At 46.3% G+C, this 17,928-nt stretch overlaps 2 protein-coding genes across 3 annotated transcripts in view; one reads left to right on the top strand and one right to left on the bottom strand.

The window, feature by feature from the left end:
* Positions 1-420: 420 nt before the first annotated feature.
* Positions 421-9,846, bottom strand: LOC126401254 (calcium and integrin-binding family member 2-like). Its single transcript, XM_050062438.1, has 6 exons — positions 9,541-9,846; positions 7,802-7,836; positions 7,374-7,485; positions 6,289-6,436; positions 4,542-4,737; positions 421-1,820 (listed from the first exon to the last, which is right to left on the bottom strand). The coding sequence occupies exons 1-6, from the start codon at positions 9,589-9,591 to the stop codon at positions 1,799-1,801; spliced, it is 564 nt and encodes a 187-aa protein (XP_049918395.1). The 5' UTR covers positions 9,592-9,846; the 3' UTR covers positions 421-1,798.
* Positions 9,847-12,212: 2,366 nt separating this feature from the next.
* LOC126400723 (isocitrate dehydrogenase [NAD] subunit alpha, mitochondrial-like) overlaps positions 12,213-17,928 on the top strand; it is an 8,939-nt gene continuing 3,223 nt past the window's right edge. Inside the window, exons 1-7 of one of the 2 annotated variants that reach the window (XM_050061753.1) lie at positions 12,213-12,335; positions 13,306-13,377; positions 14,221-14,304; positions 14,380-14,494; positions 14,579-14,766; positions 17,060-17,193; positions 17,307-17,409. In XM_050061753.1, coding sequence (XP_049917710.1) covers positions 12,294-12,335; positions 13,306-13,377; positions 14,221-14,304; positions 14,380-14,494; positions 14,579-14,766; positions 17,060-17,193; positions 17,307-17,409 — 738 coding nt within the window. In that variant the 5' untranslated portion in view covers positions 12,213-12,293. Of the gene's footprint in view, positions 12,336-13,305; positions 13,378-13,986; positions 14,061-14,138; positions 14,305-14,379; positions 14,495-14,578; positions 14,767-17,059; positions 17,194-17,306; positions 17,410-17,928 lie in introns of those variants that run through there. The other variant, XM_050061678.1, reaches the window with a different exon arrangement.

Raw genomic sequence — 17,928 nt, 5'->3', positions numbered from 1 at the left:
AGAAGGAGAAGTTGGCGTTGTACATATCTGCAACGTTTCTAGAGTGAAGTAGTGTCTGAGCTGACTGTGTCATCAGGAGGTGGAGGGGATGTCGGACGGTGTGCCACCTTGGAAAGACTCAAAACCTGCTGTGTCATCGCTGTTTTCAGCCGGACTTTTCTCCAAAAATCAAGTATGTAAAGCTCAAACATGATTTTTTCCAGACCACAACCATAAGTGTTTTTTTGTGCTTAAACTGAACCTAACACGTTCCCATCCCGCCTCATCAAACACTGACACTTTGTCCTATCAAAATATGACACAGCAGGTATCCTCCAGCGTCAGTGTCTTGTTATATGCATTGTGTCCTCTCAAAATAAACTTCAGTTTCTGCTCGATAGATTCATACAGTCTTTTCAAAATAAGCTTAATGTATTAAACTTTGTTTATGGGTTCATTTCCTGGAGGTTAGGTAATAAAAGCACAAAAAACATCTTGATTTGGCTCAAAATAAGAACACTTGTTAGTAACGTCATGTGACATGTGTCACTAGCGTAGCATGCTACACATATTAGCATACAACGCTTTATTAAAATAACTCCACTTACTTTTGGTTTCATAAAGGAAACAAACAGCGAGCTCCTGGGTGAAAGTCTGGGGCCGGTCGCACAAAATACACTAAGTTTTCTCCTTAAGTATGACACTTTCCCTCAGCTAAGGCAGCTACATAAAGGTGTTGCATGGAAACCCTTAAAAAGTTTCCCTAGTTAGGGAAAAACATTTACGACAGTGATTTTTCTTTGTTTGTTTGGTGACACCTGAGGTCTTTGACCAGAAGGTCAGCTAACTTTAATCAATTTTTCAAATAAGCCCAAGATATGAAGAAAACCTTAAATCCTAAGGTGAACATATTAAGGGAAACCTTAAGGAGAAGACTTAAGTTTGTTTTGATTCAAGGAAGCCTAAAGTCTGCAGAGTAGCCTGAGGCGTCCTGTCCTGTCACTGCAGACAGTTAATAACATGGAGATGTTTTCAGACCCTCGGCTCAGGGTTGTTCCGGTGACCTGACCCTGGATCAGTTCTCTCTAAGAAGAAGCTTGACGGAGCATCGAGCGACAGGAAAATCTTTTATTGATTCTCTTTTCTGTCGAAGGAGTGAAAGCTGTTCTATCAGGAAACAGTTTACAGGTGAGATGACAGAGAGCCCTTCCATCAACTGAACTACAGTTTACTATGATTGTCATTATGCACCAGAACGTGTCACTAAACCAGGAGAACAAATCAACCACAGCTACAAGCATTTACAACATGCACTTCATGGAGAGAGATTGCATAGCTCTTCACTGTTTTGCCCTTTTAAACTGTGCTTTTATAAAAGAATCCAGTCAGTGGATCTGGCCTTCCTGCAAAGCACTGAAGTCAGAAAAGCCCTGTTTACTCTGCAGCATCTCCAAAGTGTCCACAGGAGACATCACACCTGCTGCAGAGACGCTCCCGTGGTATAAAATTAGCCCCATCTTGGTTTGTCGCTCCTTGTTTGCCTCCAAACTGTTTAGATTAAAGAGAGTTTTCATGCAGTAAATGTTCCCGCTGTCTGTAGGCTGCGAAGTTGGCAGGAAAATGCCTGTGCTTCTGTGAGTCAGGTGTCAGGTTCTGCTGGAGAGGAAGACTCTCCGCCAGCGGTAGAAAGGACAGGCACTGAGTCGAGGTGGGTCTGAGGTTCAGGTGCAGTCTGGAGGGTGAAGACCGGCTGGATCAGGAAAGGACGTCAAAGTGAGACGTCTGTCCTCTGAAGGATCTCTGCTGCTGCTCGACGGTCTCATATTCGTATGTGGAAGTTACTGCAGACAGAAACGGAAACGCATGATGAGGTCATCTGTGACATCACAGAGATGCTTCATGAGACAATCGGCTGATCACGCACGGATCACGCACTGATCACACACTGATCACAAACTGATCACGCACTGATCACGCACTGATCACGCACTGATCACACACTGATCACGCACTGATCACACACTGATCACGCACGGATCACACACTGATCACAAACTGATCACGCACTGATCACGCACTGATCACGCACGGATCACACACTGATCACGCACGGATCACGCACGGATCACGCACTGATCACAAACTGAACACGCACTGATCACACACTGATCACGCACTGATCACACACTGATCACAGACTGATCATGCACTGATCACAGACTGATCACGCACTGATCACGCACTGATCACGCACGGATCACGCACGGATCACACACTGACCACGCACTGATCACGCACTGATCACACACTGATCACACACTGATCACGCCCTGATCACGCACTGATCACGCACTGATCACGTACTGATCACGTACTGATCACGCACTGATCACGCACTGATCACGCACTGATCACACACTGATCACACACTGATCACGCCCTGATCATACCCTGATCATACCCTGATCACGCACTGATCACGTACTGATCATGTACTGATCACGCACTGATCACACACTGATCATACACTGATCACGCACTGATCACGCACTGATCACACACTGATCACACACTGATCACACACTGATCACACACTGATCATACACTGATCACGCACTGATCACACACTGATCATACACTGATCATGCACTGATCACACACTGATCACGCACTGATCACACACTGATCACGCACTGATCACACACTGATCACACACTGATCATGCCCTGATCATGCCCTGATCATGCCCTGATCACACACTGATCACGCACTGATCACGTACTGATCATGTACTGATCACGCACTGATCACGCACTGATCACACACTGATCACACACTGACCACGCACTGATCATGTACTGATCACGTACTGATCACGTACTGATCATGTACTGATCACGTACTGATCACGTACTGATCATGTACTGATCACGCACTGATCACACACTGATCACACACTGATCATGCCCTGATCACGCACTGATCATGCCCTGATCACACACTGATCATGCCCTGATCACGCACTGATCACGCACTGATCACGTACTGATCACGCACTGATCACTAACTGATCACACACTGATCATACACTGATCATGTACTGATCACGCACTGATCACGCACTGATCACGCACTGATCATACACTGATCACGTACTGATCACACACTGATCGCACACTGATCACGCACTGATCATGTACTGATCACGCACGGATCACGCACTGATCACACACTGATCACAAACTGATCACGCACTGATCACAGACTGATCAAACACTGACCACGCACTGATCACGCACTGATCACACACTGATCACACACTGATCACGCACTGATCACGCACTGATCACACACTGATCACGTACTGATCATGTACTGATCACTGATCACGCACTGATCACGCACTGATCACGCACTGATCACGCACTGATCACACACTGATGATACACTGATCATGTACTGATCACGCACTGATCACGCACTGATCACGCACTGATCATACACTGATCACACACTGATCATGTATGATCACGCACTGATCATACACTGATCACACACTGATCATGTACTGATCACGCACTGATCACGCACGGATCACACACTGATCACGCACGGATCACACACTGATCACAAACTGATCACGCACTGATCACGCACTGATCACGCACGGATCACACACTGATCACGCACGGATCACGCACGGATCACGCACTGATCACAAACTGAACACGCACTGATCACACACTGATCACACACTGATCACACACTGATCATGTACTGATCACACACTGATCATGTACTGATCACACACTGATCATGTACTGATCACACACTGATCACACACTGATCATGTACTGATCACACACTGATCACACACTGTTCATGTACTGATCACACACTGATCACACACTGATCTGACTCTGCTGATGGCAGTGACCCGGTGCAGTCGGTCATGCAGAAACTCAGAGAGGACCAAACAGTCTCTGAGAATCTTCACTGACCTCCAAACGTCTGTGACTGCAGTGATGTTCAGGTGTGCTGAGGGTGTGTCTATACACTGTGACATCACAGAGGGTGTGGTTACAGAGAACCTCTGCCGTTAGCTTCATGTACTGACTGGACTGCAGGATTTCTACTGTTTATCTCAAGATCATCATGACTAGAAAACCTCTGTGTCACTGTGAGAATGTTTCAGCACTATGAATGTCTGTGCAGCGTGTTGCTGTCTGACAAACCTTCAGACTGAACCTCTGATACCTGAACTGATGAGGCCGTTTATGATCTGAATTCACAGTAAAGACAAAAATATTCAAAGATTCTGCACCAATAAGACAAATCATTCTGAATCATCGTGAGGACTGTTCATGATGCAAACATCCACAAATGTTCATGTAGAGTGAAGGAGAAGAACAAGATAGCAGATTATTGTTACTATGCATCTGCAAAGTGTCAGTGCAAAAACTGCAGGATGCAGCAGGATGCAACCTGCAGGGCTTGACCCAAAAGTAATTCTACACGGTGGTATTAGTGGTTTAACTGCAGTAAAAGATTGGTGGTGGTACCTCAGGAAGTCGGGAGCCTTTGACACCATGTTCTCGAAGTCAGAGAAGGAGAGCTTGCTGTCTCCATCGAGGTCGGCCTCCTCGATGGATTTATCACAGACCAGCGTGACCTCCTCCGGCGTCAGCTCTCCTTTGGTCAGCCTGTTCAGAGTCTTCTTCAGGTCCTCCTTACAGATGAAGTTGTCCCTGTTAAAGTCTGAAGCAGAAGATCATACGCTGTTTGAATCAACACAACTTAATTTAAAACTGACAGAGGTCTTCACACTGGAGCAAACAAACTACATGTGTCATCCTGAAACATGTTTATGTGACCTGGACCATCTGATCTAGAACAACTCTGCTGTTTGTTGATGAAGGTTGAAACAGACTCTGTCAGTGAGCAGTTCGTCTGTCTGCAGGTCTCTAACTGAGGATGGAGTTAAAGGTGCTGTTGAACTGAAGATCTGCAGGGATTATGTTTTTCCACAGGTTGACCCTGAAGTCACCGTCGTCCTGATTCCCTCACCTAAAAGCCCACGAGATTTTTCCTTTGGATTTTGGATTATTACAGAAATATTACAGAAAATTTGGGGCACTGGTGGCTTAGTGGTAGAGCAGGCGCCCCATGTACAAGGCTGTTGCCGCAGCGGCCCGGGCTCGACTCTGGCCTGTGGCCCTTTGCTGCATGTCACTCCCTCTCCCCCCCCCCTTCACACTTGTCTGTCCTATACATTAAAGGTCAAAAAGCCCCAAAAAAAATCTTTAAAAAAAGAAATATTACAGAAAATTGTCACTGAGTTTATCAGTGACAATCAAACGTCTCTGATCCTTCCAGGTTTTGTTCAGTGAGATAATCTTCACTAATGGACACCACTTTAAGAGGCAAAAAGCTAACGTTAGGCTGCAAATAAACTGCACCACGGTCACATGACTTAAAAGGATAGTGCACCCAAAATGTAAATTCAGCCATTATCTACTCACCCATATGTCGAGGGAGGCTCAGGTGAAGTTTTAGAGTCCTCACATCACTTGCAGAGATCCAAGGGGAGAGGAGGTAGCAACACAACTCCACCTAATGGAGGCTGACGGCGCCCCAGATTCAAACGTCCAAAAACACATAATTGAAACCACAAAATATCTCCATACTGCTCGTCCGTAGTGATCCAAGTGTCCTGAAGCCCCGACATAAAAAGTTGTTTGGAAAAATGTCATTTGAACTCTGTTTTTAGCCTCATTGTAGCCTGTAGCTCTGACTGCCTCTCTGGGCACCGCGCTAAACTTTTTATGTCGGGGCTTCAGGACACTTGGATCACTACAGACGAGCAGTATGGAGATATTTTGTGGTTTCAATTATGTGTTTTTGGACGTTTGAATCTGGGGCGCCGTCAGCCTCCATTAGGTGGAGTTGTGTTGCTACCTCCTCTCCCCTTGGATCTCTGCAAGTGATGTGAGGACTCTAAAACTTCACCTGAGCCTCCCTCGGCATATGGGTGAGTAGATAATGGCTGAATTTTCATTTTTGTTCAGTTTAACCCTGATACAGGAACTGAGCTACTTTATAAACAGCCAACACTGTGACATCACTGAGAGACACTGGACCATGACCCAGTCCTGGATCATGGTCCAGTGTCTCTCTCTGTCTGTAGAGCCTCTGGAGCTTCAGACATTTGGGGACATTCATCAGATCTTGTAAACATTCAGCAGCTCTGAGTATCTCCGTGTGTCCCTGGTGACCCGAGGACGTCCATGTGGACACACGTGGTCTTACCATAGATCTTGAAGGCGTAGATGGTCTTGAGCTCTCTGGGTGACGTTTCACAGAAAGCAGAAAACATGTCGACAAAGTCGTTAAAGGTGAGGTTCCCCTGTCCGTCCTCAGAGAACGTCTCCACGATCCGTTCTCTGAACGGGTTCTCCTGTCGGGACGGACACACACAGCAGGTCAGCATTATTCTTCATTATTTATCAGCTGAAAAATATTCACACATCATTTTCTCATCTCGATTTTAAAGCTCAACACCAACAAACATTACAACTGGTTGTTTTTCAGGGAGCCGTATATCCTGCAGCTTTTTATGCACCAAACAACCGGTCCGTGTTTACAGCTGAGCTAGTGCCCCCAAAACTATATTCAGGTGTTTTTTGTGCCTAAACATAACCACACATCAACCACAGTGCTGCTGAAACGTAAGGTTTCAATGTATGTGCTAAATAATTACACAAATGTAATGTATCTGTGGTTTGTAGAAATGTCCACATTTATTGCAAACACCGCTGCGTTGTCTAAATACGGCGCTTTTTACATTCAGGGTCGGCGCGTCAATTTACCTTCTTTACATGGATCGTGTCTTTTCAAATTAAACGTCTGTTTTCACAGGAAATGTCCAGTTTCTGCTCGTTAGACGCAAACAGATGTTTTGAAAGGTTTATTTCTTTGTGCAACAAAAGTACATGTTTAGGTTTAGATAAAACCATCACAGTTTATGTGCTCCTGGGCAAAGGGTGAAGGTTCGTTAGACCCACCGGACTTTACACTTGTTTCTATCATACTGTTGATGGCAGCGTTACGGACTGATGGCGTGCAGCATATCGCACATCACAATGTCTGACGGCGACATCGCTGACAAAGCGGCGGTATTTGACGAGTTGGAAATGAGAGCAGGCTGTTTGTTGTGGCGACTGAGTTGTTCATCATCATCAACGTTCATGTTCATGTGATGAAGAATTCAGATGAGTCTGTGCTGTGCAGAGGACGCATGATGGAGTCCCAACAGTGTGGGTGTAGCACACGGCTTCCTAACACGTGTGCGGACAGGTGAGTCGACAGGTGAGCACTGATGGTCAGCTCTCTACCTTCAGCTCAGGCATGGTGACGATCAGAGACAGAGGGACTTTGATGTCGGGGCTGTTGGTGTAATCCAGCGGCACTAAATGTGGAGCCAGCTCACGATATCTGACGTGTAACCTGTAACACAGCAGAGGGGGAGGAGTCAGGCTCATCATGTGACAGTCTCATCAGCAGGTGTGTGGGACAGACAGCAGAGCTCAAAGAGTTAACGACACAGGGTGCGTCCCAAATCTCCTAAAGTGCAACCTTGTTTCCTTCACTTGTGTCCTTTCCTCCTGTCTTTGTCCCTCCCACCAGAGATGAACAGAGAGACACAAGGAAATGACGTGAGGAGACAGGAAACGAGGAAATGAGTGTTTCAAGGAATGAGACATGATATCAGCCCCCCCCCGACTCCATGGTGACGCACGGTCTGTTTTTTTAATGAACTCACCTCAGGATCTCTTTCCTGGTGAAGAAGGTGCAGTCCTGTAAACAAACAGAGACACAGTCACACAACTGTTTCCTGTCGAGGGTCGCCAAGTCTCCAGCTCGTCCTCAACTCTTATAACAATAACAATAACAACAATAATAATACTTTGGATTTATAAGCTGCTTTCTGGAGACTCACAGATGTTTTACAAACAACAACAAAGAAAGTAACAAAACAAAGATGAAATAATCTTTTTCGTTGTGTTTGGTTTGTCACGTTGAGGTGTGCAGCACGTCTCACAGAGTGACACAGAACAACCTGTGCAGGTAAACAGTGACATCATCCACGGCTGCGTTTACCTGAGACAAAGGAAACAACAGCTGTAGGCGGGGCCTCGAGTTAGGTTGAGGAATCTCAGGCCTGGACCCACTGCATATCTACAGATGACATCATCATCATCATCATCATCATCATCCTAACCCTCCACACTGGACCCGAGGAACACGTCAGAATGACTCGACAACAGTTCAACGCCATCGTGCCCTCTGAGCTCATCATCAAGCTCAGAGCTGTTTAACTTCACAACAGAATGAAATCCACCGACCGACTGCAGCAACAGTCTGAGGTGGATGGATCAAACAAAGTCCAGACTGTCCTCTGGGAGCAGACTGTTTGCTTCCTGTGTAAAAACCAAAGGTCAGTGTCAGTGTGCCAGAACATGTCACATGACCGCACTTGTGTTTAGTGACACCACCATGTTTCTTTAACCCTAACCACCTGCTGGTGTTTTACTAAACGTAAAAACTGTGTTTAACCAGATGTTTACTTTGAAAAGACACGACCCATGTGATGATGGTCAACTGACACGCTGTATGTAGACGTCTGAACCTGACGCAGGAAGGTACCTACAGCGTCATGTTGTCATGTGTAGGTCCACTGATAGAGCCACAGCATTTGATGAGTTGTGATTGAAATGTGGCTGCTGCTTAGTCTGAAACCTCTCCACCTATTTGTAAAGCTCTGCCCTCACCTGTGGGCGTACACACACATAAACACCCTCAACACAGACAACAACAGGAAACCAATAAAGTCCAGTCAGAGGGCGGAGCCTCTGCAGACAGACACACCTGCACACACTGACAGTGGGTCAGAGACGACTCAGAGTCAAATCCTGCAGTGTTTATTTATGTCTCAGGTTCAGGTTTGTTTGTGCTGTTGTGCTCGGCTGAAGCTCAGGAGGCACAACGGGTCACCTTCTGATCTGATGACCAGCGCTTTGACCCCGGCTCCTCCAGGACACGTGTTAAATATGACCCTGACCGCTGGCTTAAAGAAGATGTGTGAGGTCAGAGGGGAGCTGCACCAGAGCAGGTCCATCCACCTCTGCTGGACTGAGCCTGAGCTTTTCTCTGCTGATGACGCCTCTCTGTGACTGTGACACTTGTGCTTGTAATAAATCAGGTGCAGCAGGAGTCGACTCCCCAGCGGCTCCTCAGGGAGGATCTGTTTTCACAGCATCAGTCAGCCGGACAGCAGCAGCAGCAGCAGCAGCAGCAGCAGCATCACGTGCAGCAGGATGCAGAGAGGATGATCAGCCAATCAGAGCCCTGCTCTGTCCTGTTGAACACCTCCTCTTCATCTTCATTAAGATGATGGATCTGTCAGAGCCGTGAAGCTGCTTCATGTTGTTCTTATCATTATTATTACTATGGCAACATATGGACGGTGATGTGATGACGTCACATCACAGACACACTGACCTGAAACGCCTCCAGCTGCTCGTCGGTGAAGGTTGTCTGCTTGTTGCCCATCCTGCTCGGCTGACTCTCCCATCACACAGCTGCATCACACTGGAAGTTACCGCTGCTCTCAGCTCTGCTTCACTCCGTCCTGCAGGACATGACGCTCCGGCTGCTGCTGCTGCTGCTGCTCTGCATTCACACCGCTCCTCACCCGGGTCCGATCCTCCTCCTCCTCCTCCGAGGGTCCGGCTCTCAGCGGAGCTCTCAGCTGGTGTCTGAGCTCACAGCTAAAGGTGATGATCACGCCTCAGCGGTCCGAAGGGGGCTGGGGGGTGTGGGGGTGGGCACCAGCGTGCTGCCTTCAGGGGCTGCTCAGAAAACCAGCTTTCAATGAGGGAGCTGCAGAAAATGTGATATCAAGGTGTGTGTGTGTAAGTTTATCTGTTTATCTGTGTTCAAACAGAATGACTCAGACATCATGACGTAATTAATGCTCTTTAATAAGCGTTTGATTACATCATTATAACATCTGTATTTAATCATATGAAAGGCAGGTTTATCCTTATAGCACATGTCAGCAACACATGAAAAACATCGACAGCATCAAGACGAGGTGCCAAAGAAACAGAATCAGAGAACAGAAAATAAAATGTTCAAATGCACAAAGACAGGTTTCAAACACAAGAATAAAAGTGACGGTGTAAGAAATGAATATTTGATTTAATAAAAGTCAGCGGCAACAGAAAGGTTTTCAGTCTTGGTGAGTTGGTGCAGTTTGTGTCACAGATGTGCAGCATGAAACATAAACTTGAGTTATAATAGCTTTCACTTCTAAATGTCCTCTCCTGACTCTACAGCACAGTTTCTGATGAGACCTCTTTTAAAATGTTATAACTCTCAGGATGGTGATGTCACTAAGCCCCGCCCCCTGTGTTTTGGCTCATCACATTTACAGAGTTTACATAACTTGTAAAATAATGTTGAACATCGGCTCATGTTTATAACTATGAAGCTCTGATTTATCAAGCTGAATAAAACAGAAGCACCTGAACACATCATGATTCAAGATTCAAGATGAGCTTTGTTTGTTCCACAGAGTGGGAAATTTGTCTTTGGCTCTTCAACCATACAAATGACAACATAAACAAATCAGCATTAAACAAAACAAAAAAATAATAACATCAAACGCTAAATATACCTGCACAACAACCTCATCATAATCCACTTCCTGTTTATCTGGCATCATTTAAAACTCTATAAGGAAGGAATAATTTAATTTTTATATCTGTTCAATCTGCAGCGAGGCGCTCTGAATCCAGCAGAGGGCAGCAGCTCAGCTGAAGTCTGTGACTCAGTTTAATTAAACCCCAAATTAACAGATATAACAATGTCATGCTGTTATTTAACATCACAGAAACTCTGTGAAGCCTTGATTATTTAATTTCATAATTTATTCTCCCCTCAGAGAAACTTTGAGTTCATTCATGCGATTAAAAACGATTTAAAAATACAAAATGAGGACGTCAGGAAAAAACTGAAATGTTCAGACACACAGTGAAGTGATCATCTGTTGATCTGCAGCTGCTCTCACGTCTCGTCTTCCTCTGGAATAAAAAGAGACTGTTTTCAATCTGAAACACTTCGACGAATCAGAGAGGACGTCACAAGGTGGTCACTGATCATGTGACAGGTTTCAGATCTTATTCTGTGAGAAGAGTCGAGGGATGCTTGAGTTCAGTGACAATATAATAATATCTGTTTGTTTGTTCATGTCACTGAAGATTCTGATATTCCTGATAGCTCCTGAAGGCAGCACACACACACACACACACACACACACACACACACACACACACACACACACACACAGGTCATATTTAAAGTGTCAGAGAGAAAAACTGTAAACCCCAGATTATCGACGGTGCACTGACGTCACCCCTCCGCCTGTGACGTCGACTACATCCTCCCTGAATCCCAAAGATTGTCTCTGCTCTCACACATGGATCACTCAACATGGTGATGTCTGTAGACGAGGACCTGCTCCCTGTGTACATACAAACGTGTCAGAACACAACCATTCTGATTATCAGCTGATTGAAGAAAACACAACCATTAGATTAAATTTAATTTCCTACTTAATGAGTTATTTCACGTTTGGTACTCTGAGTATTTTTTTTAATGGTGATACTTTTGATTTAGGTAAAATTTTACCTGAAATTTCTTCAAATTTACTGTAACAGTGTTTCTACACTGTGGTGTTAGTGCTTTTGCTCAAGTAAAAGATCTGAGAACTTCCTCCAGCTCTGCATAGAACAAACATTTCATGAATGGCATTGGTTAAAAATTGCATAAAAAAATTACTGAAACATTTATTAATAAATGTCTGTCTGCCTGTTGAACCCACTTCACATCTCTGTGTTGGAGAAGACCCTCAGAGTGAACTCTCCTCTTCACATAGGATTTTTCTGATCTTTGATCAGAGTGAGTCCACTCTGTGTCAGAGGATCTTTGATCAGAGTGAGTCCTCTCTGTGTCAGAGGATCTTTGTTCAGAGTGAGTCCTCTCTGTGTCAGAGGATCTTTGATCAGAGTGAGTCTTCTCTGTGTCAGAGGATCTTTGATCAGAGTGAGTCCTCCGTCTGTGTCAGAGGATCTTTGATCAGAGTGAGTCCTCTCTCTCCTCTCAGAGGATCTTTGATCAGAGTGAGTCCTCCGTCTGTGTCAGAGGATCTTTGATCAGAGTGAGTCCTCTCTCCTCTCAGAGGATCTTTGATGACAGTGAGCAGGATGGCAGGCAGCGCGTGGAGGTCACTGGTGAGTAAAGTTTGAATAATAACGTGATAAAAACGTCTCCGGTGTGCTGACCGGAGCTCCGGTGTGTCCGGTGTGTCCGGTGTGTGTGAGCTGAGGTGTCGGTGTCTCTGCTGTGACGTTATAAGCCGGCTGCAGACGCGTCATTTAGCGCGTTAGCATGTTAGCTCGGTGTGTGTGTGAGTGTCCTTCACCGGGAGGATGAAGGCGCAGGAGCTAGCAGAGTTAACGGAGGTGTGCGTGAGACATTTACCGGAACTTGTTTGATCCACCTCCGTTAAACCGTTTACCGTTAAACTCCACAGTTCCTCTCCCGCTGTCGGGTCAGTCAGTGCCGGTAAAAGGAGGCGATGAGCTGCGGTCAGGTGGCTCACACCCGGCGGCGCTCTGTCATGTGGAGACAGGCACCAAACTGGGTTCAATAATCTGCGGATTTAATGTTACTTCAAACGTTTTGGGTGAAATTCAGCCTCTTTATGAACAAGTGAAAAGTTCAGAAACAAGTTGAGAGTCTGCTGATGAATTCGGCTCAGGTGAAATTCATCACACAGTCAGTATCTGCAGGTTTAATGAGACTGATTCAAAATGATGCTGTCAGACATAGACACATCGCACTGATCCTAAACACACTAAATAAGGGAGAAAAGACAATGAGGTTCAGCTCAAACATATAAACCAGCAGGTAACACTGCTGAAGTTTGATCCGGTAAATGATTCAAGAGTCAATCATTTGTTCCAAAATGTTGATTTGTTGGTAAAAGTTTATGAAAATTGGCGTTAGAACTTTTTCTAAGTTAATAAATCAAATATGTTCAAACAGGTTAAAAGTCGATCTGATTGATCAAAAATGAAACCCAGTTAAAGATGGTTTTGTTTGTCTGAATAAAGTTTGGTCTCAGCTGAAGTCGTCTGTTGATAAAACTGAGGAACAGTTTGTGTTAAACTCAACTGACCTTCATGTCGTGTCCTTCAGCTGACACAGGTGGTGGCGGGGTCCGCCAGGAGACCCGCCCTCTCCTCAGCTTCAGCTTCCATCTCCAGAGGGGTGAGTAGTTCACACACACACACACACACACACACACACACACACACAGAGTCAGGTTACATTTGTTTCTCTGTTTCACATCTTAATGAACTTTCTGTTAGTCTGAAGAAACATTTGATCGTTATGTTTGACAAGTTGTAGACCAGATAATTTACCTAGTTGACCTGAAGCTGCAGCGATCAGTGAATTCATGAATCAGTCTGCTGGTTCCCAACCTGAGGGTCCTGACCCCTGGAGGAGGAGGTCACGGGGCCGCCCTGATTTTATGGGTGTAAGAAAACTTTTGTTTGAAATGTGCAGAAGACCTAAATCTCAACATTTCAGTCATCATCGCTATTTTTAAAGTTTTGATTATTATTTAAGACGTAAACCAAATAAGTTTATTAAACGTGTCTGAGAGTTTAAAGTCATAAAAGTAGATCTGTACGTGAGCACAGACAGAAATCATATAAAAAGTTCTGAAAAAATCTCAGTAAAACTCGTCTGTAATGTCACAGGAAGTACTCTGCTTCAGATTAGAGCTGGGTGAAAATTATAACATGATATTTTCAGGCTGCGTCTCGATACACAAAATATATCACAACATTTTTGATTCTGCTCAGAAGCTCCTCGTGTCGCACCTGGATGTACTGCTGCGGCATCTACAGGTGTCACACCTGGACGTACTGCTGCGGCGTCTACAGGTGTGGCACCTGGACGTACTGCTGCGGCGTCTACAGGTGTCGCACCTGGACGTACTGCTGCTGCTGCGGCGTCTACAGGTGTCGCACCTGGACGTACTGCTGCGGCGTCTACAGGTGTCGCACCTGTCCAGGTGAGTTACGCTGCCGTGTGTCCCCACAGATGCAGACAGTCACTCTGATTCCTGGTGACGGGATTGGACCGGAGATCTCCACTGCGGTCATGAAGATCTTTGAGGCTGCGAAGGTGAGTATGACATCATCTCACACCTGATGTTTTTAACCAGCGTCAGTGTTCACACCTGTTCCTGTTTACCTGCAGGCTCCCATCAGGTGGGAGGAGAGGAACGTGACGGCCATTAAGGGTCCTGGCGGCAGGTGGATGATCCCTCCTGACGCTAAAGAGTCGATGGACCGCAGTAAGATCGGACTCAAAGGTCAGTGCGTGTTGCGTTCAGGGACCTGAGGCATGCACGTTCCACGTGATTCTCTCTGAGCTCACCTGATGTTCTCTCCTTCAGGACCTCTGAAGACGCCCATCGCCGCGGGTCACCCCTCCATGAACCTGCTGCTCAGGAAGACCTTTGACCTTTACGCCAACGTGCGACCCTGCGTCTCCATTGAGGGCTACAAGACTCCGTACACTGATGTCGACCTGGTCACCATCCGAGAGAACACGGAGGGCGAGTACAGCGGCATCGAACATGTGGTGAGTGTGTGTAGTAAAATACCGTAAGAGGGCTGCTAGGTGCCGCAGACACAGTGAAGCTCATTCTATTCCAAAATGGAAATTTTGACATGGGTCCTTGAAAAGTCCTGGAAAAGTTTGGAACTTTGGTTCCAGGTTTGGTGCATCAGTTTCCATGCTGTGAAATCTGCATCAGCAGACTGAGACGCTGCAGCGAAGACGAACTGTTGAGCTGCAGCGTTTACGTATTGACCTGAATGTACAACTTCCACGAGGAGCATCACACCTCCATGTTGAGAACCATGTGGAGACAACTCACCTGCTCACTTTAGTGTCACTGATGATACTGATTCAGGATCAGACGTGTCGCTGATACTGATTCAGGATCAGACGTGTCGATGATACTGATTCAGGATCAGACGTGTCGCCGATGATACTGATTCAGGATCAGACGTGTCGCTGATACTGATTCAGGATCAGACGTGTCGATGATACTGATTCGGGATCAGACGTGTCGCTGATACTGATTCCGGATCAGACGTGTCGCTGATACTGATTCCGGATCAGACGTGTCGCTGATACTGATTCCGGATCAGACGTGTCGCTGATACTGATTCAGGATCAGACGTGTCGATGATACTGATTCCGGATCAGACGTGTCGCTGATACTGATTCCGGATCAGACGTGTCGCTGATACTGATTCAGGATCAGACGTGTCGATGATACTGATTCCGGATCAGACGTGTCGCTGATACTGATTCCGGATCAGACGTGTCGCTGATACTGATTCAGGATCAGACGTGTCGATGATACTGATTCCGGATCAGACGTGTCGCTGATACTGATTCCGGATCAGACGTGTCGCTGATACTGATTCAGGATCAGACGTGTCGATGATACTGATTCCGGATCAGACGTGTCGCTGATACTGATTCCGGATCAGACGTGTCGCTGATACTGATTCAGGATCAGACGTGTCGATGATACTGATTCCGGATCAGACGTGTCGCTGATACTGATTCCGGATCAGACGTGTCGCTGATACTGATTCAGGATCAGACGTGTCGATGATACTGATTCCGGATCAGACGTGTCGCTGATACTGATTCCGGATCAGACGTGTCGCTGATACTGATTCAGGATCAGACGTGTCGATGATACTGATTCCGGATCAGACGTGTCGCTGATACTGATTCCGGATCAGACGTGTCGATGATACTGATTCAGGATCAGACGTGTCCCAGCTGCTGCTGTAGTGATGATGATGGTGTACCTGCCTTCCTCATCTGTGTCCCTGCAGGTGAGCAGGCTGCTGCAGACAGGAAGCTCTGCTCCTGTTCGTCTTCAGGGTAAGAAGGAGGACGCTACCTGACCTTCATCTCTTCACCCACTACAGTCCTGATGGGACCAGTACAGTCCTGTGGGACCAGTACAGTCCTGTGTGGGACCAGTACAGTCCTGTGTGGGACCAGTACAGTCCTGTGGGACCAGTTCAGTCCTGATGGGACCAGTACAGTCCTGATCGGACCATTACAGTCCTGATCGGACCATTACAGTCCTGTGGGGACCAGTACAGTCCTGATGGGACCAGTCTGTGTTCACACTGTCAGCTCAGACCTGTGAGTTGTCAGGACATGTTTAGCTTAGCTTAGCTTAGCATAAAGACTGGAGGCAGGTGGAAACTGTTAGCTTACCAGAACAATCTGATTGATATGTTATTGAACTAAATCATGACCGAAGCATCAGTACAGATCTGTCAGCTGGCAGTGTGTGCGTGTGATGTCACTTCCTGTGAATGATCCTCCACTCTCATGGATCCCTGATGAACTCCATGATGTCCGTTTTCCTTCCTGTTGTATTTCCCTCCTTTTTGGAATGACCACTTCCTGTTTATCTTCACCTGAACCACACCTCACCTTGTGAGTCCGAGAAAAGTCTTAAAAAGAATAAGTTTTTAAATTGAGAATGGCAGAATATCTGGTGAGGTGGATCTTAATGCGACACTGAGCTGGAGTTTTCTGTTGAATGTGAAGTAAATCCAGCGTACAGTGTGAGGGAGGGTCCTCTCTCCAAAATTAAATGTTTGGGCTTTAATTACAGCGCCCCCACCTGGCTGACTGGGGTCATATTTCTTTGGCAGCATTTGCACATAACACATCACTGTGTGAGACCGAGCTGACATGTCCTCAGTGTTCAGGACTCCGAGTCTGTCAGGCTGACGCTGAAGATATTCAGTAGTATCATCTTTCTGCTCTGACGCTCTCCTTCTTCTTCTCCTTCTTTTTCTCCTTCTTCTCCTTCTCCTTGTTATAGATCGTTGACGGCGTCGTTCAGAGCATCAAACTGATCACAGAGAATGCCAGCAGACGCATCGCTGAGTATGCCTTTGAATACGCCAGAAACAACCAAAGAAACAGCGTGGTGGCCGTCCACAAAGCCAACATCATGTGAGTCAGATAATAATAACAGGAAGCTCTGACTCTGTGGTGGTAATCTTTCTGTCACAGCGCCCCCTGCTGTATCACTCACTGTCTGTGTGTCTCTCTGTCTGTGTGTCCAGGCGGATGTCAGACGGTCTGTTCCTGAGAAAATGTCGTGAGGTGGCTGAAAACTACAAAGACATCAAGTTCACTGAGATGTACCTCGACACCGTGTGCCTCAATGTGAGTTCATCAGCTGACCGACAAACCACAGGTCTGAATCCTTCTGACGATGAAAACACGAAGTAAAAGTTTTTTTTTTTTTTTAAATCCAAAATCCCAACTAGTGAAACTCTCTGCTGCGATGATGTCACTACCCTGACATCTTTCTCTGTATGGAAGGGCGGGACAGTCTGCGCTTCTTTTCTGGTTTTCAAATCAGTCGTTATCTAAATGCGGTGCTGCAGGTTACAGCGCTGAGAGAGCGTCTTCAGAGTCCGACATGTTTGAGGAGAGCAAGTCAGCTGTTTCTGACTGCCTTCACTGTGGCTCACTGAAGCTCGCTGAGGTTCACTGAGGCTCGCTGAGGCTCACTGAGGCTCACTGACGCTCACTGAGGTTCACTGAGGCTCACTGAGGCTCACTGACGCTCACTGAGGTTCACTGAGGCTCATAACCTGTCAGGCATGAAGCTGCTACCTGAGTCCTGTGTGAAGCCTCCACTGACAGAAACACTGACTTTACCTCACAGCTCAGATCAGT

Source organism: Epinephelus moara, chromosome 1 (genome assembly GCF_006386435.1).
Source record: "Epinephelus moara isolate mb chromosome 1, YSFRI_EMoa_1.0, whole genome shotgun sequence".
NCBI lineage: Eukaryota > Metazoa > Chordata > Actinopteri > Perciformes > Serranidae > Epinephelus > Epinephelus moara.
This window is presented reverse-complemented; position numbering and strand designations above follow the sequence as displayed.

Bases quoted from the DNA above. Each gene is read 5' to 3' on its own strand.
- LOC126401254 (XM_050062438.1), bottom strand. From the start codon at position 9,591: ATGGGCAACAAGCAGACAACCTTCACCGACGAGCAGCTGGAGGCGTTT. The intron at 7,486-7,801 runs GTGAGTTCATTA...GCTGTGTTACAG, and splicing joins ACCAGGAAAGAGATCCTGAG to GTTACACGTCAGATATCGTG. The intron at 4,738-6,288 runs GTAAGACCACGT...CTTCTGCTTCAG, and splicing joins CTACGCCTTCAAGATCTATG to ACTTTAACAGGGACAACTTC.